This window comes from Bos indicus, chromosome 1 (genome assembly GCF_029378745.1).
Source record: "Bos indicus isolate NIAB-ARS_2022 breed Sahiwal x Tharparkar chromosome 1, NIAB-ARS_B.indTharparkar_mat_pri_1.0, whole genome shotgun sequence".
Lineage (NCBI taxonomy): Eukaryota > Metazoa > Chordata > Mammalia > Artiodactyla > Bovidae > Bos > Bos indicus.
In genome coordinates, this window is record NC_091760.1 from 111,478,607 (window position 1) to 111,505,691 (window position 27,085).

At 41.0% G+C, this 27,085-nt stretch overlaps 1 protein-coding gene across 2 annotated transcripts; it reads left to right on the forward strand.

Annotated features, from left to right (window-relative positions):
* Nucleotides 1-13,396: 13,396 nt before the first annotated feature.
* Nucleotides 13,397-26,780, forward strand: SSR3 (signal sequence receptor subunit 3). Of its 2 annotated transcripts, none has more exons than XM_019960442.2 (5): nucleotides 13,397-13,622; nucleotides 14,810-14,936; nucleotides 19,036-19,134; nucleotides 23,213-23,344; nucleotides 24,398-26,780. In XM_019960442.2, exons 1-5 carry the CDS (start codon nucleotides 13,490-13,492, stop codon nucleotides 24,462-24,464), a joined length of 558 nt encoding a protein of 185 aa, XP_019816001.1. In that variant the 5' UTR covers nucleotides 13,397-13,489; the 3' UTR covers nucleotides 24,465-26,780. The 2 variants fall into 2 exon arrangements, with proteins under 2 accessions (XP_019816001.1, XP_019816012.1); XM_019960453.2 differs by lacking the exon at nucleotides 13,397-13,622 and adding an exon at nucleotides 13,677-13,791.
* Nucleotides 26,781-27,085: the final 305 nt, after the last annotated feature.

The window sequence follows — 27,085 nt, forward strand, 5'->3', positions numbered from 1 at the left end:
TTCCAGGGGGAATTTTGAGAGTTAAAGTATTATGGCCTCTATCAGTGGATAGTAAGATAATATATTTTCTGAAGATGTGTATCCTTTTCTTAAAAAAGCAAAGGACTTTATAAATATCCTTAGGCACAAAAGAAACAGGATTTTCTGTCTTCTTCAGAAATAGTCTACAATTTACAGAGGTCAATCAGTATTTCCTAAAAAGGAAAACAATATTTATCTTGAAAAATATAAGCTTCAAACACAAGAATAAATTCTTGTCCCTCAAATGTTTTAATGCCTTATTTGGTTTCAAAATCAATTCTGAAGTAAAGTGCAAATTTAGAATTCTCAAGACCTTATCTTTATACATTAAAAAAAAAACAACAAAAAAAAAACAGCTGGCAAACATCTGTCAGTGGTAGAGTATGTGTTTGGTTAGGTAGGTGGAAGAAGGGGCCTGACCAAGTCTAAGGGTTAACATTCCCCAGCATTCTCTGCAAAAGGGCACGTTTGTTTCTGAATGGTAAAGCTTTTTTCATTGTATCTGTGATATTGTGATTTTAATGAGAAATATATATTTGGTCTTTGAGCACTGTTCCTGCACACAGTTCCGAAAATGCATGGGATTTCCTAAGTGTTGAGAATAATAAGGGTGCCTTTTGTTATGTTAATGAGATTACTTTTGAGAAGCCCCTAGGTAACCTAAGGATGGGGGCTGGTTGCCAGGGGAAGCAATCCTGATTACAGGCTTGGACCTGCCCCCTCCATCTCCAGGAAGGGAAAAGGAGCTGGCAGTTGAATCAATCACCAATCACCAATTGGCCAATCGCCAATATATATGGGAGCCTCTTTAAAAACCCAAAAGGAGGGTTCGAAAAGCTTCCAGGTAGGTGAACCAGAATGCTCTCACATGCCAGGCCCCAAGTCCATAGGCATAGTAACTCCTGTTCTCAGGACTTAGACTTCTGTGTCTCTTCAGTTCATAGCCTTTAACATCTTTTAAAAATCAATAATCTAGTAAGCAAGCTGTTTTCCCGAGGTCTGTGAGCCGCTCTAGCAAATTAATCAAATCCTAGGGTTGGGGGGTGGGTAGGTAGGAACCTCCAATTTATAGCCAGTTATAGCCAGTTTATAGTCAGAAGCACATAGCTCAGTTGATAAAGAATTTGCCTGCAATGCAGGAGACCCTGGTTCCATTCCTGGGTCGGAAAGATCTGCTGGAGAAGGGATAGGCAACCCACTCCAGTATTCTTGGGCTTCCCTTGTGGCTCAGCCGGTAAAGAATCCACCTGCAATGAGGGAGACCTGGTTCGATCCCTGGGTTGGGAAGATCCCATAGAGAAGGGAAAGGCTACACACTCCAGTATTCTGGCCTGGAGAATTCCATGGACTGTATGGTCCATGGGGTCGCAAAGAGTCGGACATGACTGAACGACTTTCACTTTCAGTCAGAAGCACAGGTGATGACCTGGAGTTGCTATTGGTGTCTGAAGTGGGGGCAGTCTTGTGGGAACAAGCCCTTAACATATGGGATCTGACACTATTTCCTTGTATACAGTGTCAGAATTGAGTTAAATTTGAGGGATATCTGGTCAATACCTCAGGGAATTGTAATTGCTCAGTAGTGTGGAAAAAAACTGTAACATCTTGTTTTCTTTCTAAGTCGCCTGGTGGGCTGCCATCTATGGGGTCGCACAGAGTCAGACACGACTGAAGTGACTTAGTAGCAGCAGCAGTCGAGTCTGACTCTTTGCCCATGACTCTTTACTCCATGGACTGTAGCCCACCGGGCTCCTCCACCCATGCAATTCTCCAGGCAAGAATACTGGAGTAGGTTGCCATGCCCTTCTCCAGGGTATCTTTCTGGCTCAGGGATCGAACCTGGGTCTCCCATGTTTCAAGCAGATTCTTTACCATCCAAGCCACCAGGGAAGCCTTGGTATATGTTTAAGTCTCGATAAATCTGGGAGTTTATGATGCATATTAAACCCCAAATGTGTTGTCTTTGACCTACATCAGATTGGTTGTTGTTTCTGTCTAATCTGTCTCAGTCTGCATGCCTTTTGGTAAAGTGAGCTTTTCAGTTATATTGGTCCTGAAACAGGAGGGAAGGGGGCAAAGCATAGCATTTAAAAGAATGACATAGCTGTTGTTGTTTAGTCAATAAGTCATGACTGACTCTTTTTCGACCCCACGGAGTAGACATGACATAATCTGATTAAGACCAAATATTGGATTGGCCAATAAGTTCGTTCAGTTTTTTGTAAGGAAAAATTCCAAACAAACTTTTTGACCAACCCAGTAGGTCCAAGGCGGCAGATGAATCGACTTCCACTAGACCTTCAGCCTCAGTATATGCTTACTGTGGGCATCCCAGGTGGCACTAGTGGTAAAGAACCTGCCTGCCAATGCAGGAGATATGAGACATGGGTTCCATCCCTGGGTCAGGAAGATTCCCCTGGAGGAGTGCATGGCAACCACTCCAGTACGCTCATTGTAATACATTCGCATAAGCTGAGTGACATACCAAACAGCGCCATGACAGTTTTAAGGCTGACGATAAAAATCAAAAGGTGAGCACTGTAGGCTTCCTTGGTGGCTCAGTGGTAAAGAATCTGCCTGCCAATGCAGGACACATGGGTTCATCCCTGGTCCAGGAAGATCCCACCTGCCACAGAGCAACTAGGCCTGTGCGCCACAACCACTGAGCCTGAGCTATAGAGCCCAGGAGCTGCAAGGATTCGGCCCGTATACCACAACTACTAAAGCACCATGCTCTGCAACAAGAGAAGCCACTGCAATGAGAAGTCCATGCACTGAACTAGAGAAAAGCCCTGGAAGCATCAAAGACCCAGAACAACCGAAAATAAATAAATTAAAAAAAAATAAGCCCATTTAAAAAAAAGTGGGTAGTGGCCTAATTTTTGGAAATCCCACCCCTGGAATATTCCTTCCATTCATCAGCCTATGAAATTACCCACCCCTATAAAAATTGACAACTCCGTATCCTTGTCCCTCTAGCCTTCCCGGATGGCCCCACACTCTATCTGTTGAATGTATTTCTCTCTAAATAAATCCACTTCTTACCTATCACTTTGTCTCTCACTGAATTCCTTCTGTGATGAGACATCAATAACCTGAGCTTCAGTAAACCCTGAGACCAGGTGTGTGATCTCAGTTGAAAGACCGTGAGTTCAAGTCCCAATCTGTGTTACATGGTTTCAATCCCTCCACTTCTTATGTCTTATACCTGGCACATATGACCTAAATCAAATCCCTTATGATTATACAGTGGAAGTGAGAAATAGATTTAAGGGCCTAGATCTGATAGATAGAGTGCCTGATGAACTATGGAATGAGGTTCGTGACATTGTACAGCAGACAGGGATCAAGACCATCCCCATGGAAAAGAAATGCAAAAAAAGCAAAATGGCTGTCTGGGGAGGCCTTACAAATAGCTGTGAAAAGAAGAGAAGAGAAAAGCAAAGGAGAAAAGGAAAGATATAAACATCTGAATGCAGAGTTCCAAAGAATAGCAAGGAGAGATAAGAAAGCCTTCTTCAGCAATCAATGCAAAGAAATAGAGGAAAACAACAGAATGGGAAAGACTAGAGATCTCTTCAAGAAAATCAGAGATACCAAAGGAACATTTCATGCAAAGATGGGCTCGATAAAGGACAGAAATGGTATGGACCTAACAGAAGCAGAAGATATTAAGCAGAGGTGGCAAGAATACACAGAACAACTGTATAAAAAAGATCTTCACGACCCAGATAATCACGATGGTGTGATCACTGGCCTAGAGCCAGACATCCTGGAATGTGAAGTCAAGTGGGCCTTAGAAAGCATCACTACGAACAAAGCTAGCGGAGGTGATGGAATTCCAGTGGAGCTATTTCAAATCCTGAAAGATGATGCTGTGAAAGTGCTGCACTCAATATGCCAGCAAATTTGGAAAACTCAGCAGTGGCCACAGGACTGGAAAAGGTCAGTTTTCATTCCAATCCCAAAGAAAGGCAATGCCAAAGAATGCTCAAACTACCGCACAATTGCACTCATCTCACACACTAGTAAAGTAATGCTCAAAGTTCTGCAAGCCAGGCTTCAGCAATATGTGAACCGTGAACTTCCTGATGTTCAAGCTGGTTTTAGAAAAGGCAGAGGAACCAGAGATCAAATTGCCAACATCCGCTGGATCATGGAAAAAGCAAGAGAGTTCCAGAAAAACATCTATTTCTGCTTTATTGACTATGCCAAAGCCTTTGACTGTGTGGATCACAATAAACTGTGGAAAATTCTGAAAGAGATGGGAATACCAGAACACCTGATCTGTCTCTTGAGAAATCTGTATGCAGGTCAGGAAGCAACAGTTAGAACTGGACATGGAACAACAGACTGGTTCCAAATAGGAAAAGGAGTACGTCAAGGCTGTATATTGTCACCCTGTTTATTAACTTCTATGCAGAATACATCATGAGAAACGCTGGGCTGGAAGAAACACAAGCTGGAATCAAGACTGCCGGGAGAAATATCAATAACCTCAGATATGCAGATGACACACCCTTATGGCAGAAAGTGAAGAGGAACTCAAAAGCCTCTTGATGAAAGTGAAAGTGGAGAGTGAAAAAGTTGGCTTAAAGCTCAACATTCAGAAAACAAAGATCATGGCATCCGGTCCCATCACTTCATGGGAAATAGATGGGGAAAGAGTAGAAACAGTGTCAGACTTTATTTTTCTGGGCTCCAAAATCACTACAGATGGTGACTGCAGCCATGAAATTAAAAAACGCTTACTCCTTGGAAGAAAAGTTATGACCAACCTAGATAGCATATTCAAAAGCAGAGACATTACTTTGCCAACAAAGGTCCGTCTAGTCAAGGCTATGGTTTTTCCAGTGGTCATGTATGGATGTGAGAGTTGGACTGTGAAGAAGGTTGAGCACCAAAGAATTGATGCTTTTGAACTGTGGTGTTGGAGAAGACTCTTGAGAGTCCCTTGGACTGCAAGGAGATCCAACCAGTCCATTCTGAAGGAGATCAGCCCTGGGATTTCTTTGGAGGGAATGATGCTAAAGCTGAAACTCCAGTACTTTGGCCACCTCATGCGAAGAGTTGACTCATTGGAAAAGACTCTGATGCTGGGAGGGATTGGGGGCAGGAGGAGAAGGATGAGATGGCTGGATGGCATCACTGACTCGATGGACGTGAGTCTCAGTGAACTTCGGGAGTTTGTGATGGACAGGGAGGCCTGGCGTGCTGCGATTCATGGGATGGCAAAGAGTCGGACACAACTGAGTGACTGACCTGATCTGATCTGATATCCAGCACAATTCATTCATTGCAGTTATAAAAGAGAAAAAAAATCCCATTTCCTTCTACTCAACTCCCCAAATTTCTGACACCAAAAGTGTGGGTTTTTCCACACTAAGCTTGTCTCTGATTTTCAGTGGACACTGACTGGATTTCCTGTAATTTAACTGAATTCTGACACCAACTGCTCGGAGTTAGTGCAAACCTCATAGGTTAAGGCCTTAGTCCCACAAGACCGTCACTCCACCCTCCAGATGCCAATCTCAGGTCCCAGGTAGTTGCCTGTGCTTCTGACCAAATGAGTACAAATTGAGGGTTCTTACAATACTCTTCTCAGCTTTTATCATTTATGAGAACATATCAGAGAACTCAGGAAAGTGCTTTACTTGATTACTGGTTTATGACAAAGTTTACAACCCAGGAGCAGCCAAATGGAAGAGATTCATGGGGGCAAAGATTGTGGGAAGTTGCATGAAGATACCTTGCCCTCTTTGGGCACCCTGCCCTCCCAGAACCAACACAGAGGCTCTCTGAACCCCATAGTTTAAGGGTTTTATGCAGTTTCATTAAACAGGCATGACTGATTCAATCATTGGCCACTGGAGATGAGATCAGTTTCCAGCCCCTCATCTCTTCTCTTACCTAGAGTGAGTGGCAGGTGGAGTAGGGTGGGGTGGTGTTGAAAGTTCCAAGCCTCAAGTGGTTAGTTCCTCTGGCAACCATTTTCCCAGAGCCAGCTCATTAGCACAAACTCACACCCCGCTCCGGTACTCTTGCCTGGAACATCCCATGGACGGAGGAGCCTGGAGGGCTACAGTCCATGGGGTCGCTGAGGGTCGGACACAACTGGGCAATTTCACTTTCACTTTTCACTTTAATGCATTGGAGAAGGAAATGGCAACCCACTCCAGTGTTCTTGCCTGGAGAATCCCAGGGATGGGGGAGCCTGGTGGGCTGCTGTCTCTGGGGTCTCACAGAGTCGGACACGACTGAAGCGACTTAGCAGCAGCAGCAGATAGGATGGAAGGGGCAGGGCTTATTAAGAAAAACCAGAGATGCTTTTCTCATCCCTATTACTCAGATAGTGCCAAGGATTTTAGGAGCTAGATTTCTTATTATGTTACAGGTTATTTCCTGGCATTTGATTTTGTTACTTTTGCCTTAAATAATTTGGGGTAGGGGTGGGGAGTGATACATAAACTGATAAATTACATTGACCAAAATTATTCATTTATATTTTCACTTGCTTATCCAATCTGTTTATATTAGTTTACTGTACTTCACATGTTTTGTTTTCATTTTTGGAGTTTTATGGCTTTATCGCAGGTGATGGGGGTCTCTTTCAGGCTTTCAGAGTGAAATGAGAAAGCCTTGAGGCCCTTTGGGGATTTCTCTTAACACCTCTTCTTTAATTTATGGGTGCTGGTGAGTTATGGCTTGTGCTTCCCACCTCTTCTCAGTCTGTGCCGTTTCTGTACACCTCTGTTAATTGTGCATCTTTCTGGGATTTTAGGTTCAAATTCACTGATACAGAATCCACTATGGAAAGCCCAGGTTTGCTCACTGAGGTTTCTCTATGGATTAGATACAGGACCCTATCTGTCCAAGGATGGGCTGGCCAGAGCTGCTGTTGTGACATGACTCTGGAGGACAACTGGCAGAAAAGAAACTACCCTTGGCTACTTGTTCAAAATAGGACTTTTGGAGATGAGAACTTAGTAGCTGAGATGCCATTGGTACAGAGGATCAGTCATCAGTTCAGTTGCTCAGTCATGTCCAACTCTTTGCAACCCCATGGACTGCAGCACACCAGGCCTCCCTGTCCATCACCAACTCCCGGAGTTCACTCAAACTCATGTCCATTGAGTTGGTGATGTCATCCAGCCATCTCATCCTCTGTCATCCCCTTCTCCTCCCGCCCTCAATCTTTCCCAGCATCAGGGTCTTTTCCAGTGAGTCAATTCTTCACATCAGCTGGCCAAAGTATTGCAGATTCAGTTTCAGCATCAGTCCTTCCAATGAATATTCAGGCCTGATTTCCTTCAGAATGGAGTGGTTGCATCTCCTTGCTGTCCAAGGGACTCTCAAGAGTCTTCTCCAACACCACAGTTCAAAAGCATCAATTCTTCGGTGCTCAGCTTTCCTTATAGTCCAACTCTCATATCCATACATGAATACTGGAAAAACCAAAGCTTTGACTAGATGGACCTTTGTTGGAAAAGTAATGTCTCTGCTTTTTAATATGCTGTCTAGGTTGGTCATAGCTTTTCTTCCAAAGAGCAAGCATCTTTTAATTTCATGGCTGCAATCACCATCTGCAGTGATTTTGGAGCCCCCAAAATATAGTCTGTCACTGTTGCCATTGTTTCCCCATCTATTTGCCGTGAAGTAATGGAACTGGATGCCATGATCTTAGTTTTTTTAATGTTGAATTTTAAGCCAGCTTTTTCACTCTCATCTTTATCTGGCACAGAGGATACCAGAACTCAGCTGTAGTTAAGAGCATGTATCCTGGAATCATATTGTCTGTGGTTCATAGCTTGATTCTACCACTTACTTATTGCTTAGGTGAGTTACTGTACTAATCTGTGCTTCAGTCTCATCTGACAAATGAGTTACAATAATAACATACATCTTATAGTGTTGCTGTAAGGATTAAATTAAATGATGTATGTGAAGGGTCTAGAATAGAGCTGGAAAGACTCAGTACTTTTTGGTTATTATAATTATCATGACTGCTAATTGGATACTTCCAAAGGTCTAGCCTAGTGCCTTTCACATGGTGGTTTTTTAATAAATATTTGCTGTATGAATTCATGAAGCAATGAATTAGTCACACAGCAGTGCCTGAAATATGTATTTCGGCTGAGTAAATTGTACCGCAGGTGGGACTTTAAAATATTGTATTTAGAGACTAATACAAATATCTCATCTTTTCTTTCAAAAATTATTTCTATAATGAGATTTGCATGTCAAATAGGCTTTTTAACAGAAAGTTACCCCACCCTATAGCCCCTAAAGTAGTACTAGATGATCCATTTGTTAACCTTCTAGCAGCAGCAGTTTAAAGCTAGTGTAAAGCTAGCAGTGGTTTTCTTTATGGGCTAAGCAACTTGCAGTGTCTACCACAGAAAGATATATTAATTTTTAACTTGCCAAATTTCTTCCATAAAGCCAACAGCAGTGGATGAGAGAAACTTGTTTTACATATCCCTGCCAGCAATAAATATTACTGCTTTAATTTTTTTCTTTTTCATCCTGTTAATGTGAAGTGATATAATGGAAATTTTAAGCTTGAAATTCACAGATTAGAAACAGGCTGGTATGGAATCAAGTCCATCAATCTGGCTCCTTCATAGAGCTGAATGTTATTGAAACAGGCGAAATACACTGCAGATCTTTGTTTGGACAGAATCTACTACCCACCCTTTGTTTTTTTAGCAGATGGTTAGCACTGCTTGTCCAATGTGCCATGGCCATATATGTCATCTACAGATGATCCTTAGAACTTGCTGTTCTTCCAAAGGTACTAGAAAGTATCCAGTATAAAAACACACTGCGTCAGTACTTCAAGTGTGCTATTATATCTTCATGATTATCACGAAAAAAACCTTCTGTCATTAGCATCATTGTTTATCACAGGTCTTTAACTTACCCCCAAAATTTCAAATTGCTACTATTTTAGATTCTTTTCATCTTCTTTTTTAAAAAATATTATTTATTTATTTATGGCTGTGCTGGGTCTTTGTTGCTGGGTACAGCTTTCTCTAGCTGGAGGGCGATGGCTTCTCATTGTGGCGACTTCTCTTGTTGCAGAGCACAGGCTCTAGGGCGTGTGCGCTCAGTAATTGCAGCTTGTAGGCTCCAGAAGTGGGCTTATTAGTTGTGGCACATGGGCTCAGTTGTCCTGAGGCATGGGGGATCGTCCCAAACCAGGGATGAAACTGGTGTTCCTTGCATTGCAAAGTTGGATTCTTAACCACTGGACCATCAGGGAAGGCCCTTTCTTCTGTTCAAATTTACTACCTTTGGTTTTCCTTCTTGGTTTACAAAATGCATTGATTTTAATCTACTTGCCATTTTAAACTTTTATCTTTTTTGTTTAAATATTTTTGTCAGCTGTAATTCTTTTTAACCTCATCATTATTCTTACTTTCTTCCTCTTTCAGTTTTGTCTAGCTTGTTGATTTTTGTCCCTTTTGATCTTATAAGTTTTCTGATTTTATCTGTTATCTTTTTATATCCTTGGTTTATAAATAGAAAGCAAGAAATCTAGTTAAAGAGACAGATCCAAAAGGTTGTGCTGATGATTTGATCACAGATAAGACAGAAAGGAAGGAATCAGTGTTGTTGCTGCTGCTGCTGCTGCTAAGTCCCTTCAGTCGTGTCTGACTCTTAGCGACCCCACAGACTACAGCCTACCAGGCTCCTCTGTCCATGGGATTTTCCAGGAATCAGTGTTGCAACCTAACAATTTAGCAAATGGGTGAGAGAGGATGTGATTTACTAAGGTAGGAAAAACAGAGAAGAATATTTTGGAATAAAAAATATAAAAGTTTCTTCACTATCACTATTGACTGATTTGATCTCCTTGCTGTCCAACACCACAGTTCAAAAGCATCAATTCTTCAGTGCTCAGTTTTCTACTGGAAAAATCATGGCTTTGATTAGCCAGGTCTTTGTCGGTTAAGTAATGTCTCTGCTTTTTAATATGCTATCTAGGTTGGTCATAGCTTTTCTTCAAAGGACCAAGTGTCTTTTAATTTCATGGCTGCAGTCACCATCTGCAGTGATTTTGGAGCCAAAGAAAATAAAGTCTGTTACTGTTTCCATTGTTTCCCTATATTTGCCATGAACTGATGCTTTTGAACTGTGATGTTGGAGAAGACTCTTGAGAGGCCCTTGGACTGTAAGGAGATCCAACCAGTCCATCCTAAAGGATATCAGTCCTGAATATTCAATGGAAGGTCTGATGCTGAAGCTGAAACTCCAACACTTTGGACACCTGATGCAAAGAACTGACTCATTGGAAAAGACCCTGATGCTGGGAAATAGAAATTGGGAGGAGAAGGGGACAACAGAGGATGAGATGGTTGGATGGCATCACCGACTCAATGGACATGAGTTTGACTAAATTCCAGGAGTTGGTGATGGACAGGGAGGCCTAGCGTGCTGCAGTCCATGGGGTCCCAAGGAGTTGGACACGACTGAGTGACTGAACTGAACTGAATTGAACTTATGGGACTGGATGCCATGATCTTCATTATTTGAATGTTGAGTTTTAAGCCAGCTTTTTCACTCTCCTTTTTTACTTTCATCAAGTGGCTCTTTAGTTCCTCTTTGCTTCTGCCATAAGGGTGGGGTCATTTGCAAATCTGAGGTTATTGATATTTGTCCTGACAATCTTGACTCCAGCTGTGCTTCATCCAGTCCAGCATTTCACATGAAATTAAATAAGAAATGTGACAATATACAGCCTTGATGTACTCCTTTCTCAATTTGGAACCAGTCTGTTGTTCCATGTCCAGTTCTAACTATTGCTTCTTGACACACATACAGATTTCTTAGGAGGTAGTAAGGTGATCTGGTATTCCTCTCTCTTCAAGCATTTTGCAGTTTGTTGTGATCCACACAGTAGAATATGAATGCGAAGTCAAGTGGGCCTTAGGAAGCATCACTGCCAACAAAGTTAGTGGAGGTGGTGGAATTCCAGTTGAGCTATTTCAAATCCTAAAAGATGATGATGTGAAAGTGCTGCACTCAATATGCCAGAAAATTTGGAAAACTCAACAGTGGCCACAGGACTGGAAAGGTCAGTTTTCATTCCAATCCCAAAGAAGGGCAATGCCAAAGAATGCTCAAACTACCGCACAATTGCATTCATCTCACATGCTAGCAAAATAATGTTTGAAATTCTCCAAGCCAGGCTTCAACAGTATGTGAACCGTGAACTTCCAGATTTTCAAGCTGGGTTTAAAAAGGCAGAGGAACCAGAGATCAAATTGCCAACATCCATTGGATCATTAAAAAGCCAGAGAGTTCCAGAAAAACATCTACTTCTGCTTTATTTATTTATCTATGCAAAAGCCTTTGACTGTGTGGATCACAACAAACTGTGGAAAATTCTTAAAGAGATGGGAATCCCAGACCACCTGACCTGCCTCCTGAGAAATCTGTATGCAGGTCAAGAAGCAACAGTTAGAATTGGACATGGAACAATAGACTGGTTCCAAATCAGGAAAGGAGAACATCAAGGGTGTATATTGTCACCCTGCTTATTTAACTTATAGGCAGAGTACATCATGAGAAACGGTGGACTGGATGAAGGATGAGCTGGAATCAAGATTGCCGGGAGAAATATCAATAACCTCAGATATGCAGATGACAACACCCTTATGGCAGAAAGCGAAGAAGAACTAAAGAGCTTCTTGATGAAAGTGAAAGAGGAGGGTGAAAAAGTTTGCTTAAAACTCAACATTCAAAAAATTAAGATCATGCCATCTGGTCCCATCACTTTTTGTAAATAGATAGGAAAACAATGGAAACAGTGACAGAATTTATTTTTCTGTGCTCCAAAATCACTGCAGATGGTGACTGCAGCCATGAAATTAAAAGACACTTGCTCCTTGGAAGAAAAGCTATGGAAAAAAAAAAAAAAAGAAAGAAAAACTATGACCAACCTAGACAGCATATTAAAAAGCAGAGACATTACTTTTCCAACAAAGGTCCATCTAGTCAAAGCTTTGGTGTTTCCAGTAGTCATGTATACCTGAGCATTGAAGAATTGATGCTTTTGAACTGTGATGTTGGAGAAGACTCTTGAGAGTCCCTTGGACAGCAAGGAGAAGACTCTTGAGAGTCCCTTGGACAGCAAGGAGATCCAACCATTTCATTCTGAAGGAAATCAGGCCTGAATATTCATTGGAAGGACTGATGCTGAAGCTGAAACTCCAATACTTTCGCCACCTGAATGGAAGAGCAGACTCACTAGAAAAGACCCTGATGCTGGGAAAGATTGAAGGTGGGAGGAGAAGGGGATGACAGAGGATGAGATGATTGAATGGCATCACCGACTCAGTGGACATGAGTTTGAATAAGCTCCAGGAGTTGGTGATGGACAGCAAAGCCTGGTGTACTGCAGTCCAGGGGTTTATAAAGAGTCGAAAATGATGAATGACGGAACTGAACTGAACATAGTCAAAGGCTTTAGTAAAGTCAACGAAGAAATAGTTGATGTTTTTCTGAAATTTTCTTGCTTTTTCTATGAGCCAATGGATGTTGGCAATTTGATCTCTGGTTCCTCTGCCTTTTCTAAATCCCACTTGAAAATCTGGAAGTTCTCCATTCAGGTACTGTTTAAACCTAGCTTGGAGAATTTTGAGCATTACTTTGCTAGCATGTGAAATAAGCGCAATCGTGTGGTAGTTTGAACATTCTTTGGCATTGTCTTTCTTTGGGATTGGAGTGAAAACTGACCTTTTCCAATTCTGTGGCCACAGCTGAGTTTTCCAAATTTCCTGGCATTTCCAGTGCGGCACTTTATTTAACAGCATCATCTTTTAGGCTTTGAAATAGCTCAGCTGGAATTCCATCACCTCGACTAGCTTTGTAGTAGTGGTAGTGATGCTTCCTAAGGCCCACTTGACTTCGCACTCCAGCATGTCTGGCTCTAGGTTAGTGATCACACCATCGTGGTTATCTGGGTCATTAAGAGCTCTTTTGCATAGTTCTTTTTATTCTTGTCATCTCTTAATATCTTCTGCTCTGGGTACCCACAGAGCCAGTTAAACCATACTCTCCATGAATGAATGACCATAAGACGAAGAGCTTCATGTTTTGGAATTTCCAGGGTTTGGAAAGCAGGAGTCTATCAGCATCTTTGAAATAAATGTTAATAAAGTTTTGTTACAATCGCCCACTGAACTACAAGTCCCGGCCTCCTCCTAGAAAGTGACGAATCACGTGGCCGGCTAGGAATCCGGAAGTCTGGCCCGCTTGCCTAATCACGCCGGAGAAACCTACAAAGTGGCGCCAGACTGGCCAATCCTGCGGATGTTTGTTCCAAGCCCAGGCCGGGTCCCGCCTCCTCGCGCTGCGCTGACTGGTCGTTAGCGGATACGGTGGCTGTAGAGGCGGTAACAGTGGCTTCTTCCCCGCTTTGCGCGAGGTTCCGCGCGCGTCCCGCGGCTCCGATTCCACCATGGCTCCCAAAGGAGGCCCCAAGCAGCAGTCCGAGGAGGACCTGCTCCTGCAGGATTTCAGCCGCAACCTCTCGGCCAAGTCCTCGGCGCTTTTCTTCGGGAACGCCTTCATTGTGTCCGCCATCCCCATCTGTGAGCGCTTGGAGCGAGACGGGCTGGGCTGGGCTGGGCTGGGCGGGGACGTGGCAGGGCCGTGCAGAGGGCTAGGCGTGCGCCGGAACCTGCGCTGCCCCGCAGCTCCTCCTGGACTCAGGGGCTGCACGCAGCCTCTGTGGGCCTCCGTGATCTGTCCGGAATCGTGGTGGGTGGCATCCCAGGAAAGTCATTGTAGCACGTTGTAAAAGTAGGCTAGCTCATTCCCAGGCCTCAGGTCTGCGGATTGTGAGTTACTGGTTCTGGGATGGCGGCCTCAAATCTGTTTTTGAACCAACACCCGGGTTAAGATCTTGTGATGCTAACAGGCATATCGCCTGTTCTTTCCCCACCCCCTCGCCCCGTATAACTATCTTTTGCTGTTACGAGATCTTAAACTTTTTACTTACTTTGGAGAAACTCATAAATTAGGTTAGAGACATTAACACTCGCACTGAATTGTAAATATAGCTTTAGAACCGGTTCACACAGAACCGGTTATTTTCCGAAAGAAGTTGAACCATTGCCAAGGCCCCAAGCTCTACTGTGTTTAAACTTTTTAATAATTCTGTTAGGGCAATTCTAGAATTCTTACTTGAATGGAAAAAACTTTACAGCCTTGGCCAAGGTTGTTTTTAGAGTTTAGGGATCCCAAATGTCAATTGCCTCTCTCCTACATTTTTGCAGTGGTGTTGGACAAATCCAGATGTATTTTCTCTCCCGACTTCATAAAACCCAGCGTGCAATTAACATGGTTCAGTGACCGCACTGTGCATTGCCTTGATTTCAGATAACAGCCACGTCAGCGTGTGAACTCTGGTTTGGGACTACACGTGGAGTCTCGGAATGACTTGTAGTTAATGTAATAGTACCCTGAAGAATGAAATTTGAAGTCTCAATCGTGATTTTTTTGAGCCAGAGTTCTCATTCTAGAAGCAGCAGAAATCTCATCATGGACTAGTTATAGGAAGGTTATGTTTTTCAAGTATTCTGAACCAAAAACAGTTGAGACTTAACTTTTTCCTGGATATCACACTTAGTTCTTTTTACACTGTATTGGATTCCCTAATCCGGGCTGTATTTTACCGGGTTTAGCTATAATTATTAATAACTCAGCAGGTTTTTGTAACTGGGTGGTAATGTTTTGTTTCTTTTTGTATTCCCCCACCCCTTTTATCTTAATTCAGGGTTATATTGGCGAATATGGCATATGGATCTTATTCAGTCTGCTGTTCTGTATAGTGTGATGACCCTAGTAAGCACTTACTTGGTAGCCTTTGCTTACAAAAATGTGAAATTTGTTCTCAAGCACAAGTAAGTATATTTCTCAAGTGAAAGTAAATATTGTTGCATTTTTATATAGTAGGGTGTCTTCTGAAAGACTATTTGTGTGCGTGAGTTTTGGTAAGCATTAATTTGAGATATATTTTTATGTATATTTGGGGGGAGATATGTGTATGTATATTTGGATTAATTTGAAATATATGTGTATGCATATACACATATGTGTTTATATTTGGGGGGAGATAGATGTGTATGTATGTTTGGATTAATTGGAAATATATGTGTATGTATATTCGGGGGGTATGTATATATGATTGGAAAATATGTAATCATAAATAATGGTATGAAGGAATAGCGACTAACTGAAAAGCAGAGACAGTGCTGTTAACAGTGCTATGGAAGTGGGCGTTGAGGTTGGAATTAGAACACTTACGTACTAGCCTTAATCATGGGGCTCAGAAAAGCAAACCCACCAAGTAAATTAACATTTTAAAAGTCAAATGGAATTCTGGAAAGAATTGTTCTGGACTGTCCATGTAGAATTTTTGGATGTGAAAGAAGTGGTCTTTTTTTCTTTTACTCAACCTTGACATTTTTAATGCTAATTAGGCTACCATATTTCCTCTGTTTCTTCATTTTGTCATTTCACTCTCCTAATAACTCTTCATGACATTCTTTTTTCTAAAAGTATTAAAACCAGATTCTTCCAGGCCCTTGGAATGTGAATCCTCTGCCTCCTACCAGTCAGGCCTCATCTTTTAGGATTGGGGCTTAGGGCTTCCGACTCAGCCTTTGAACATGACTCCTCCCTTCCCTCATTTAGAAACGTCTCCCTTTCTTTCCATTCTTACGTGTCTGTTATTTTAAGCCTTAGGAATCCTTTCCAGAGAAATCCTAACTGTCTTTATTGTTGCTGTGTCAAGCTTTCTGGTGATGAGGAGCAGAAACACCTTCAGATGATCTCAGTTACCAGGGATGATTGTGAGCCTCCCCACTGTCGTCCTGGATCCTTAGGATCCTTAGGAGTCTAGGTTGTGCCTGACAGTTGCTGGAACAGCTAAATCCAAGTCATCTCTGTTGTCTTCCTGCTTGGCAGCCCCTCTTCACCAGCTGCCATTTCAGAATTCAGCCCGTCTCGGCCTCTGCTTTCCTGGGCTGTCCTTCTCATGAGGCGTGGCCATCTGTGGATAGTGAAGTCCTCAGAGTGGGTGTTTTGCATGACCCATCCTTTGTGATTCCCTTGGACCTCGGTCTCTTTGGGACCTAGTGTTTTTCACTTGTTCTACATATTTTTCATTCACCTTTTTGGAGTCAAAAATCATGCTCTTTCCTCTCATTTTTACTTCCCGCTTTTTGAGGACAGCTTCCATGTCCTTTGTTTATTTCTCTTACCCTAATTAATGATACATTTTGTTTAGTTCAGTGAAATTTCAGTGATCTCTGCCTGTAATGTGGAAGACTTGGGTTCAGTCCCTGGGTAGGGAGGCGTTCCCTGGAGAAGGGAATGCCTACCTACTCCAGTGTCCTTAAATGGAGAATTTCATGGACAGAGGAGCCTGGTGAGCTACAGCGCATGGGGTTGCAAAGAGTTGGACAAAACTGAACGACTAACATTTACATTTACTGACTTAATAGGATCTCTGAGTGAAATTATTTTTTAGTCGTCATAGTTTTGGTTTAATATTAAATACTGCTAGTGACATAGTTTTGGTTTAATATTAAATATTGCTAGTGACATAAAAACTCCTACAGATTGCTAAGATTGTTAAGGCTTAAAGAGCCAGCAAGATGCTGAGTGTGGGCAGGTGTTGGTAGTGGAGGGAATGGCTTCAGAGTCTATAGTCTGTATTCCAGTTCCCGCTCTGCTGCTTTTTAAGTGCAGACCCTTGGGCCTGCATTTTATCTTTTGAGACTTCAGGTTTCTGGGCTGTAAAATGGGAGTACTGATGGTACCTCTTGGGATGGTCAGGATTAAATATGGTACGTGCAACATGTAGAGCATGGTGTTCGGCATGTAATAAATGTGTGCAGTGTCGGAGAGGTTGGAGGTGAGAGAGCCCATAGGAATTTCTTTTAACGTGGTATGATTTTTAAGATGTTTATGAAGATTTTTTTTTTTTTAATCGCAGTTGGCTGGGTGCTGGGCCCCTGCATTTGCCTCTGTCTTGTTTCAGAGCATTTAGCGCTGAGTGAGATTTGTTTGCTGAGACCACGGAGATGGAGGGTAGGGCTCAGTTGTAATAAACCTACAGTGTGGTTGTTAATGTCTTTTTAGGCAAGTATAGAATTTTAGACATAGAAATTAGTTATCTGGGTAAGTGTCTTCAGGACAGATGATTGACTATTTGTCTGAGAGATGCCTAGAGCCAGCTCTTTTGAAGATAGTTTATTCTTACGTCCTAGCACCCTGACAGTTGAGGTGCGTGCGTGCGTGCGTGCGTGCGTGTGTGTGTTTTCCCCCCTCTGCTCAGCTAAGAAAGGTTTTTGCTGTAAACCGTGTCCATTTCTTATCAATTGGCCTTTCTTAGAAAAAAGCAGTCTTGTGTGAAGTTCAAGAAACATTAGTGAGTGCCTTGGATTTGCTGGAGAGTCTCTGCCTGCAGAACAGAATTTTACGTAATACAATGAGTCAGGGATAGCAGGGCATTATAATGTTCTATTTAGTGTCTTAAAGTAGCTCTTAAAACAGCTACCTGCTCCCTTAGCTGCTGTTTTCTTTACATTTCAGAACCTATTTCCTTTTACCTATTTTCTAACTGGTTTTCCTCCCTCCAGTGATCAATTTGTGGACAAATACATTAGTCAAAGCTGACTAAAGATTTTGTTTTTAACAGTGTCACTTCTAATTTGATTATTGAGTGAGAGAAAGATAAAACCAACCCAAATTTGGGGCTTCTCAGGAGGTTCAGTGGTTAAGAATCCACCTGCCAATGCAGGAGATGCAAGAAACGCGGGTTCGATCCCTGGGTCAGGAAGATCCTCTGGAGTAGAAAATGGTTTAATTTGTAGCCCAGAAGCCCATGTTGTTGAAGGTTGAAAGCTATTGCTGTTCATGATCTTGGGGTTTTCAGGAATCCATCCTGATTTTTCCACAGTTTTCCTTGGTCCACTGACCAGAACTTAATGTAGTATAGTTATGAGGGATTGGAACATAGATTAAACAGATGTCTGTCTCTCTGGTCTACATCTGTGGCTTGTTTAATACGTCTCAGTATTTTGTTGAAAGTTTTCTTAGTGAGACTTTGTAGGCAATTGCACTATTTTGCTTGTGATCAGTTATTACTTTTTCTGTGTTTACGGGTAGTCAAGTTTGTCCTATATTATGAAAAGTAAATCATCAAATTTAAATGTCTAATCTTTGGGAGGCTTTTGTATTTCATCATAGGTTAACTTTTATCTTCTCTTTTACTAGCAACCCCATCTGATAAAATTTATCTTGTAGATTTTTTTTTTTTTTGGATTATGTCTTTTTTTTTTTTTTTTCTTTATCTGACTCATCACTAAATATTCTTATCTGATTTCTCAAATGACACTTTCAGCCTTTTCTGGCTGATTCCATATTATCTCTTGGTGCAGCTCTCAAACCAGTAGTTTATTTAACAAACTGCTATGGTCAGTCCTTCACCAGGTGGTAATATTTCTTTTTAGTGATATTCCCCTTTTGAATAGAGTTAAAAGCTTTACTTTAAGATTTTAGATTTCTCTAAGCTTAATTTTCTCTCTTGTTATATATTGGAATTGAAATCATGTGTCATTTACTAGTGCCTTAACAAATTTATTTGTGGAACAGTTAATTTATGAGTTAAAATAAAGTGGAGCTATAATGATTCATAATTAAATTGTGCTAATAGCATTTGACTTTTATTTCCATATTAAATACCTGACTTTTGAAAATTCTCCCTTTTAAGCTGAATTCAAAACACATCACTAATAAACCCTGTCTTGGAAGTTTCTTGAACTCCCTCTCTTTTGGCTAGTATAGTGTAATAAGCTTGGAACTTTCTGTCCAGCTTGTTTTCTTGAAATGTATGATACAGTTGCCAGGACAAGCTCAGAGTACAGAGTGTTTCTGAGAGAGAGCAGTGTTCACTCCTGGTGCATGTGTAAACTCTTTTTCTTTTCCTTTCAGAGTAGCACAGAAGAGGGAGGATGCTGTCTCCAAAGAAGTGACTCGGAAACTCTCTGAAGCTGATAATAGAAAGATGTCTCGGAAGGAAAAGGATGAAAGGTTTGACTCCCTATTTAAAGTGTTTGTGGTAACCAGAAAGGGGGGTATTTGTAGAAAATAAAGTTTTTTTGGTTTCTGCTTAAAGAACATGGGTATCAGAATTGTCTGAGAGAAATGTTGGTGTTGTAGAAGTTGTGGTAATGAGGATAATTGTCCTTTTGAGCGTTTATTACCACCAGATACTTTCCTCCAGAGAGCCCCACGAGGTAGGTGCTCTTGTTTTCCCCACTTTATGCCTGAGGACTCTGAGGTACAGAAAGCTAGGGTACGCTGCTCCAAGGCCATAGGTTAGTGTGTGGTAAGGCCAGAGTGAGAACACAGGCAGTCTGACATGAGCTTATGCTCCACTGCTCTGCTGGATTAGGAGCGTGCAGAGCTGTGTGCAGTGCTTGGCTTTGCCACTCATTAGCTGTGCAACCTTTAGGTATCACCTAACCCCTGTGTCTGAAGGCTTTACATTGTGTTCTGTGTAAGCATTTTTAGGTGGTGGTATTTCTGCTCCTGAATGTCCCTGGGCACATCTGGTTGTTGGACGTCTGCATTGTTTGGGAAAAAGAAAACAATTAGGTTTGTCTCCTGTTGCCCAATTCTTTGCCATATTTATTAGCGCCATCCCCAGTTTTTCCTGCCGGCTGCTGTTAGAAGTCTAACGAACAATCTAACGTCTGAATACAGGTGTCTGAACGACTGAATAAACTTTTGCTTAAGAGTTGCCACATGGTTTAACAAAGTCGGAAGTTGAGCCTGTTTTCATGGATCTTAAGTTTAGTATCCATAGGTGCTTTGTGAAATGGAATTTTTATCCCACTTTGCTCCAGAAAGACTTTGTGGGGACTTAAAATATTAAGTTGCATATAAAACAAAGCAGTACAATTTTAAAAGATCAGAAACCGATGAAAAGTAAGAAGAGGTGGATGAATGAGGACCTCAGAGTTAGTTACAGCAGTTGGACACAGAACTTAGCTCTGAGCTTCCAAGTGTCAGAGGGCACGTCTGAGGTCATCCAGCTTTCATTGTCGGATGAGAAGCAGCAGGCATGTCCTTCTGAAGAGAAACTTTGCTGGCACTGAATCTTGGACAGACTTTATCAAGTGGATCCTTACGTAAGGGACACAGAGTAACTTAATGAACAGTGTCTTCTACAGTGGTTTTGGACAGGCACCAAAACATTACTGAAGTGATTATGTCCTATGAATCCTTCATAAAACTGAAGGAACACTATTAAAGTCCTCAGAGCAAAGGCCTGTGTTTCAGGGAGCAGCCTTAAGGACTTCTGGCTCTGTGTAACTTTTTGATCACAAATTTTTGCATAGGGATAGATACTAGAGAATCTAGACCACTTTTTTTTAACCTTTTTATTGAATTACAATATTTATTAGAACAGTGGTTCCTAAATTGGAGTGCACTTCATCGTTACCCAAATTTCAAAATGTTTTGTATAAGCTTTTGCAATCTTAGAGGTTTTAGATGACTAATTATATCAGAGATGGCAGATGGGTCTCTCTGCCCACCGCAGACTTCCTGATTTGATCTGATACTTGCTCTTCATCCTGGGATGTGTCTCAGAATCTTTGACAGCACGGAAGAAAGGTAGTCTTCACCAGCAGATCACTTGGAATCGGAAATGAAGTCTCTTTGCCATTGGCTGGATCAGATATTTCAGATTAGGGTGAAGTGGAGGTTTATTGATATTTAAAATTCAGAGCATCGGAAAATGATAAAGGTCTGTTCTTGTCATCAGTAGAAGTTTGTGCTGTTTGTAATTGTGGCCTCTCACAAAGGCCACACTGGATACAGTTGTACCAAGGGCTGTAGTCATTATTGATGCGGTAACTGGATACACAACTCCGTTTAAGATCTAGTGTTTTTTTTCCCTCAAAAGACTAGTTGTTTCCAAGAGATTTAAGAGAAGGCTTATTGGCATGTGTCTACCCAGATGGGTATCTCTCGAAGTATGTGCCACTTTGAACTGCTTTTCCATCTCTGCAAGGATGGAAACTAGCAGAGGAGGATCGGATTCATTAATGCTTGTCCCAGGATATGAATTGTTTTTTCTCCTTGACTTACTGATGGTCCATTGTTAGTATTATCAGATTGTAAGACTTGCTGAGTATGGTCTCAACTTCTCTCCTGTTTTAGGAAGTACTCCTTGGACAAAGAACCACTTGAGAAGTGCTCTCTCAAACTAGGTTTCCTACCAGTGAGGCTCTGGCAGAACCACTGCTGATGAGGGGGATCGGGAGTCCTAACCTTCTTCAAAATAAACCAGGATATGGCTGGACTAGAACAAGTTCTGAGAGCTGCCAGACAGTCCTGACTGGGTATACCACCATGTAACTCATGGCCTTTGGGAGCTGGGAAAACCTAGATGATTGAACCACTCTTTCATGAAAAACATCTTGAAGTCAGTTCTGATTCAGGGCTTGGCAGGGAGTTCGGGAGAAGCGCTGTAGTAGAAACGGGATAATTTAATTGCCAACAGTAAAATCATGCCTGTAGCCTATTTAAGGAGCCTATCTTCACTGGGTCTTGTGCCAAAGTCTTCAAAACAGTGTTTTGTAGCATTAAACCATGTACAGACTATGGACATTTCTGGACCGGGCTGGTGTTTTCTTTGATTATTGATAGAATGGAATATTGTATTAATTCCAAATCATGTATTTTTTAAATTTACTTTTAAACTTCTCTGAAATCAGAAGCTGCTTTATAGTTGATAGCTGCATTTAATATAAAGTCCTTTACATCTCCCAAACTTTACAGTAGACTAAGATTTACTAAGTTGATGGTATCCACAGAATTAAGGAAACATGGCATATATATTATAAACCACGAATTTCTTCCGGTGAAGACAAGGTGCTAATACCTTTCATTTAGCTCCTTTACGGCAGGCTTGTTGACTTTGCATTACAACAGTTGGTGAATAAAACATGGCAGTTACAATGACATTAGCCATGTGCTAGCCTTAGGATTAGTTGGGGGTACCATCTGACCCCAGAGTAATGTATTTTTCTGGAGGAGAAAGCATCAATGGCAGTGACTTTGAGCCTTTTAGATGACCCACAGTAAAAATATTTTACTATTTGACCAAATACTTTTACATACACACAACTAAATGTTGCATAGAACAAAGTTAATACCCTATTGTATGTGATGCACTTGATACTTTTCTGGTTTTTTTCCTATTTCATTTTTTTTTCTTTAACATGTTGGTCACAACTCACTCAGTAATTTTTCCTGAACAGTGGATCCACTCAGTTGATTTCACATCCCATTACTAGGTTAGAACCTATCTACTCGTTTAAAAATTGCTTTACAAAGTTAATTCACTGAGGAGAATAAAGACCCCCTTATTCACAGGCACCCTGGAACTTCCTGTTACCCCTGTGAAATGGTAAAAAAAAAAAAAAAAAAAGTGGATTAAATAAAAAGTAAGTGGGTTTCATGGGAGTAAAAATTCCTCCTAATGATCAAGCAGATTCTTAGTTCGAATTAAATAAAGATGGATAAAGAGAGTCACAGACAAGTCTGTTTCTGTGACGTGACAGCTGGTTTTGTCCATGGGCTTGTCTTAAGGTGTAACATTGAAGGCTGAAATCTGTAGACTGTAGAGAGTTTCAAGCCTGCAAACGGGTGAGAAAGCCCTTTCAGGCTGCTAATCAATAGTTTGTTTTTGGTGAGTATCTAGAGAAAGATGCCAATTTTGGTTGCTGATAAAACCAAGCTAATTGTGATTAATCAGTTCCTTCTTCAAAAGCTTAAACTGCTGGGAAAAAAAGTAATATACCTAGCTACTTGAGCATCGATAACTATTAGTTCCCTGACCGGGGTCTGAACCCAGGCCCTGGCATTGAAAGCACTGAATCCTGACTACTAGACCACCAGGGAATTTCTGAGCATTGATAAAATGAAATATCTTTTTTAGTAGAATAAAGGGGACAATGCTGACTGAATTTAATATTAACACATTCTGCCCAGAACACTTAAAGAAGAACTTACCTTACAATGAGCTAGAACCATGTGGTATTTAACATTTTTAGTGCCTACTGAAAAACTAAATGACTTGTTTCTGTGTCCACAGAATCTTGTGGAAGAAGAATGAAGTTGCTGATTATGAAGCTACAACATTTTCCATCTTCTATAATAACACCCTGTTTCTGGTCTTGGTCATTGTTGCTTCCTTCTTTATACTGAAGAACTTCAACCCCACAGTGTATCCTTTTAAAGGTTGATTATCCTTTTTAGAAGTCTAGAAACAGTTCATTTTGGTTTTTATTTGTCTAAGTGGTTTGGTAACAAAAACTGCAAAGGGAGTCAGTCCCTTAATAAGCACTGTGACCTTAGGCATGTTTCTGGATGTTTAAGGGCTTTTGTTTGATTTGAAGTTCTTTTAATTTTATGATCAAGACTTTGTAATAAATAATAGGTATTGCAAAGCAGTCTTACATATATGATGATGTGTACCTACCTGGTTTAAAAAAAACAAACATGCTAAGGAGCCAAAGCAAACTTACCTTCTTTGACAGCTCCTGGCATAAGCCCTGTATCTGCTGGTACTTTGGGGCTTTGGGGTTGGGTGGATAGCCAGTGAAGTTAAATTGGCACATTTTATAACAGCTTAATAGTGTTTCAAGTTGCTCTTAAGTTGAACTTTTGGGCAAGAATCAGTCTTCTCTTGCTAAGGTAATTTATTAAAAGTGTTATCCAGGAATGTGCAGCCAAATTGTCAACAGGAGGAGATTCTGATGTAATAAAATAGCAGATACTCTCCAACTTTTATCTTCTGGGAATACTGGAGTGATTTGCCCCAAACACTCTAGTCCTGAGACTGAGAGTAGCTGCAAACTTTGTGAACCTCCTTGCTTTCACAGGCCAGCTGTAGCCAAAACACTGATGGACAAGGAAAACTTATTTTTGCTTTGCTGTTGATGCGGGGGTTGGTAAAGAAATCAAGTCTCTTGTTCCTCCCTATGTTCTTTGATCAGCTCTTTTCCTGAGGGTTAAATGGAATTCAGATGTTTGCTTTGTGATCATGTGTTCTAGGTTTGTCTCAAGTGTTTTCTGTTGGAACGTATTCCCTGTGAATGTTCTTCGTTCTTTATAGTCTCCTCTCTGGTAAATTGTATTTGCAGACAATGGGACTGCACATTATTGTCGTTAGATAGTGTGTCAGGAGGAAAACAGTACATTCCAAGGAGGTGGGTTCTTTTTGTTCTGTTGAAAACCAATTTGGGGTTGATTTTTCCTTAACATTGAATTCTTACAGGAACTACATTTTGTCCATAAGTGCTTCCTCAGGCCTCATCGCCCTCCTGTCTACTGGTTCCAAGTAGACTGCCTCAGCTTTGCCACCCCCTCCTCCCCGCCGCCCTGACTTTGTATCTATGGGTGGCCTGTGGTATGTGGAAAAATAGCAGGGTGGTCAGGGTGGAAGACACACAAGCTGTTTTTATAAGTCTGGAGTTTAAGGGTTTAAAAAACCCAGCAAAATGTAATTCAATCTTTGTTTATTGGCTCTTTTTTTTTTTTTTGACAGATTGTTGAAATTAAATGAATTGAAAGGGAAACTCAGAGTACCAGGACATTTATTAAAAGGCAAAAAGTGTTGCAATCACAAGTGTTACAATCACAAGAGGAGAAAATAACTTGTTTCCTTGATTTGTCAGAGGTCACAGTAACCTGGACTGAGCTGTTATTATTTATAATAGTAGCAAGAAGTTAATAACTGGTTCTGTGTGTTCCAAGCACAATATTACAACTTTTTTTTTTTGTTTTGAGCCATAAATATCAGAATGAATCGTCTCCCTCTGGGGGACTGAACAGAAGCATCATGCTTGCAAGTCTCTGACTTTGTGATTTGAAATAACTCAGTTAAAACATGGTTTCTCTAACTGGGAGAAGAGAAACTTGTGGAAAAGTTGTGTGTGTTTTTTTTCTAAGAATAAAGGCAGCCAAGGTAATAGCCTAAAAATAGTACCCAGGCATATGAGTTGTCCTGTGGGGTTAAAGCACACACTGTTCGGCTCTGTAGCATTAGCCCTGGGTGGGTGTCCAGGGAGGTTAGCTCAACCCCCCCATGTTGGTTTGACCTGTTAAGAGAATGGAGTCATTGTTTCCTCTTGACCAGGGTCTCCCATCACTGGAGGAATGTTCAGTAAGAGTCTCTATCCTGAATATTGACATGTAGGAGACCAAAGTGATTTTTGTGATCTTAGTTCTGGAATTCTAAAAACTCTCCAAGGAATTACAGTGGTTTTGGTACTGCTCAGCATTTTTCCATGAGGACTTTCATAAATTTGACCTTTAGTCCACAAGTTCCCATGAGCTGTAAACAAAATACCTGTCTCTTCAGTCTTGGTGAAGAGCAGTCTCCTTCATTTTTTAACCAGGGTGTTTATAGCTAATTGTTTTTGTGTGATTTGAGAAAGGTTGAGCTTTTCTTGAACTTTCATCACTTAAAAGGTCATGGACTCACAGGTGGTACTAGCTTTTGACCACATTCAGTACCTTTCTGTAAACAGTTTGTTCTTGTTGTTGTTCACTCGCTAAATTGTATCCAACTCTTTGTGACCCTATGGACTAGCTCACCAGGCTCCTCTGTCCATGGATTTTCCAGGCAAGAATACTGGAGTGGGTTGCTGTTTCCTTCTCAGGGCATCTTCCCGACCCAGGGATCGAACTTTACCATTTGGGTATCCCATTCTACAAGCAATACCCCAAAGGAAATATGTTCCCAGTTTCTAATCTTTAATATTTGTTTGCCACTTCTAAATTTAAGGTAAATGTCGCATTCACTGTTTATAGAAAGATATTCACCAGGAGTTCATCTTCAGTTTCCATCTGTTGGAAGTTTTGGGAAGTCACCTAAGAACCTGGAAGGAAAATGAGCTAGGAGTACTTTTGCCTAGTGACCCAGATCATCATTGTTTTCGGTTGAGGATTATAGTTCATCATGGCTTCTAGAAGTTTGCGGATCTTTACTTTTCTCTGGTACCTGTTACCCGTGCCATCACTGAATAATATGGAGTGAATGGGGGAAAAGTCAGAAGTACCCTGCAAAGTGTTAGGATAGCACATAAGAATTAATTATGTTTTAACTTTTTTTCCCTGTTGATTAATGAGTCAGTAGTTGACTGGTGGCCTGCTGTTTAAACCAAATGTGTCTGCTTATTTGACAAAATGACTGTTTAACAAGCCACCAATATTTACTATTTGTTATCAAAGTTGGGCCAATTTTTTACCTGTAATTTTTAACGTGCAAGTAAAAAATTGCCACTAGATGGCAGTGCCTGTACAAATGGGAAAAAATTAGTGTTATAATACAGTATACCTGAGATGGGGTGTCGAAATAGGGGCATCAGTGTTACATTCTTAGTACAGTGTCTCTTGAATTAATAAACTGAATAATTTGTAGGAAAGTGAGGAAGCAAAATTTGGTTTTGTTCCTGAATTGTTCCTATGGCACTATTTGTTTTTAATCATAGTAATAGTTTCTATACTGTTAGATAAATTCCTGTGTATCAGTTTCTATTAAGGACTTACCATGCAGTGCTTTCCTGTTGGGAGCTGCAAAACCTTTCCCCCAGTCCTCTCCGCGTCATCTGGAAAGACTAGCGCACAGAATTACGATGTACTGGATCTGGCTTAGTTAGTAAAAATCAGCTGTAGAATTTTTATCTTAAAAATACCCCATGTCCAACACCAGGAGAATTAAAGAGGTTTTACTCTAATTGGGACTCAGAGGGATTTAATTCCAGTTTTAACACCCCTTGTGATAAGTGCTGGAACATTTTACGTTTCCCTGTTTTTAGTTTATTCATTTATTATAACCTAATAAGAACTTGGGTTGAAATAATTCTTAGCCAGTAAAAATGTACTGCTTATTTGGTATATTATTCTAACTTGGCTAGAATAATTTGAAACAAGTTTGAAGTTAACAAATATGGAGGTTGGA

What these genes read in the sequence shown, in the direction of transcription:
- SSR3 (XM_019960442.2), top strand. Translation starts at nt 13,490, where the DNA reads ATGGCTCCCAAAGGAGGCCCCAAGCAGCAGTCCGAGGAGGACCTGCTC. An exon ending in TGTGTCCGCCATCCCCATCT is followed by an intron (nt 13,623 to 14,809) that starts GTGAGCGCTTGG and finishes ATCTTAATTCAG; the next exon opens with GGTTATATTGGCGAATATGG. An exon ending in AAGAACTTCAACCCCACAGT is followed by an intron (nt 23,345 to 24,397) that starts GTATCCTTTTAA and finishes GAATTCTTACAG; the next exon opens with GAACTACATTTTGTCCATAA.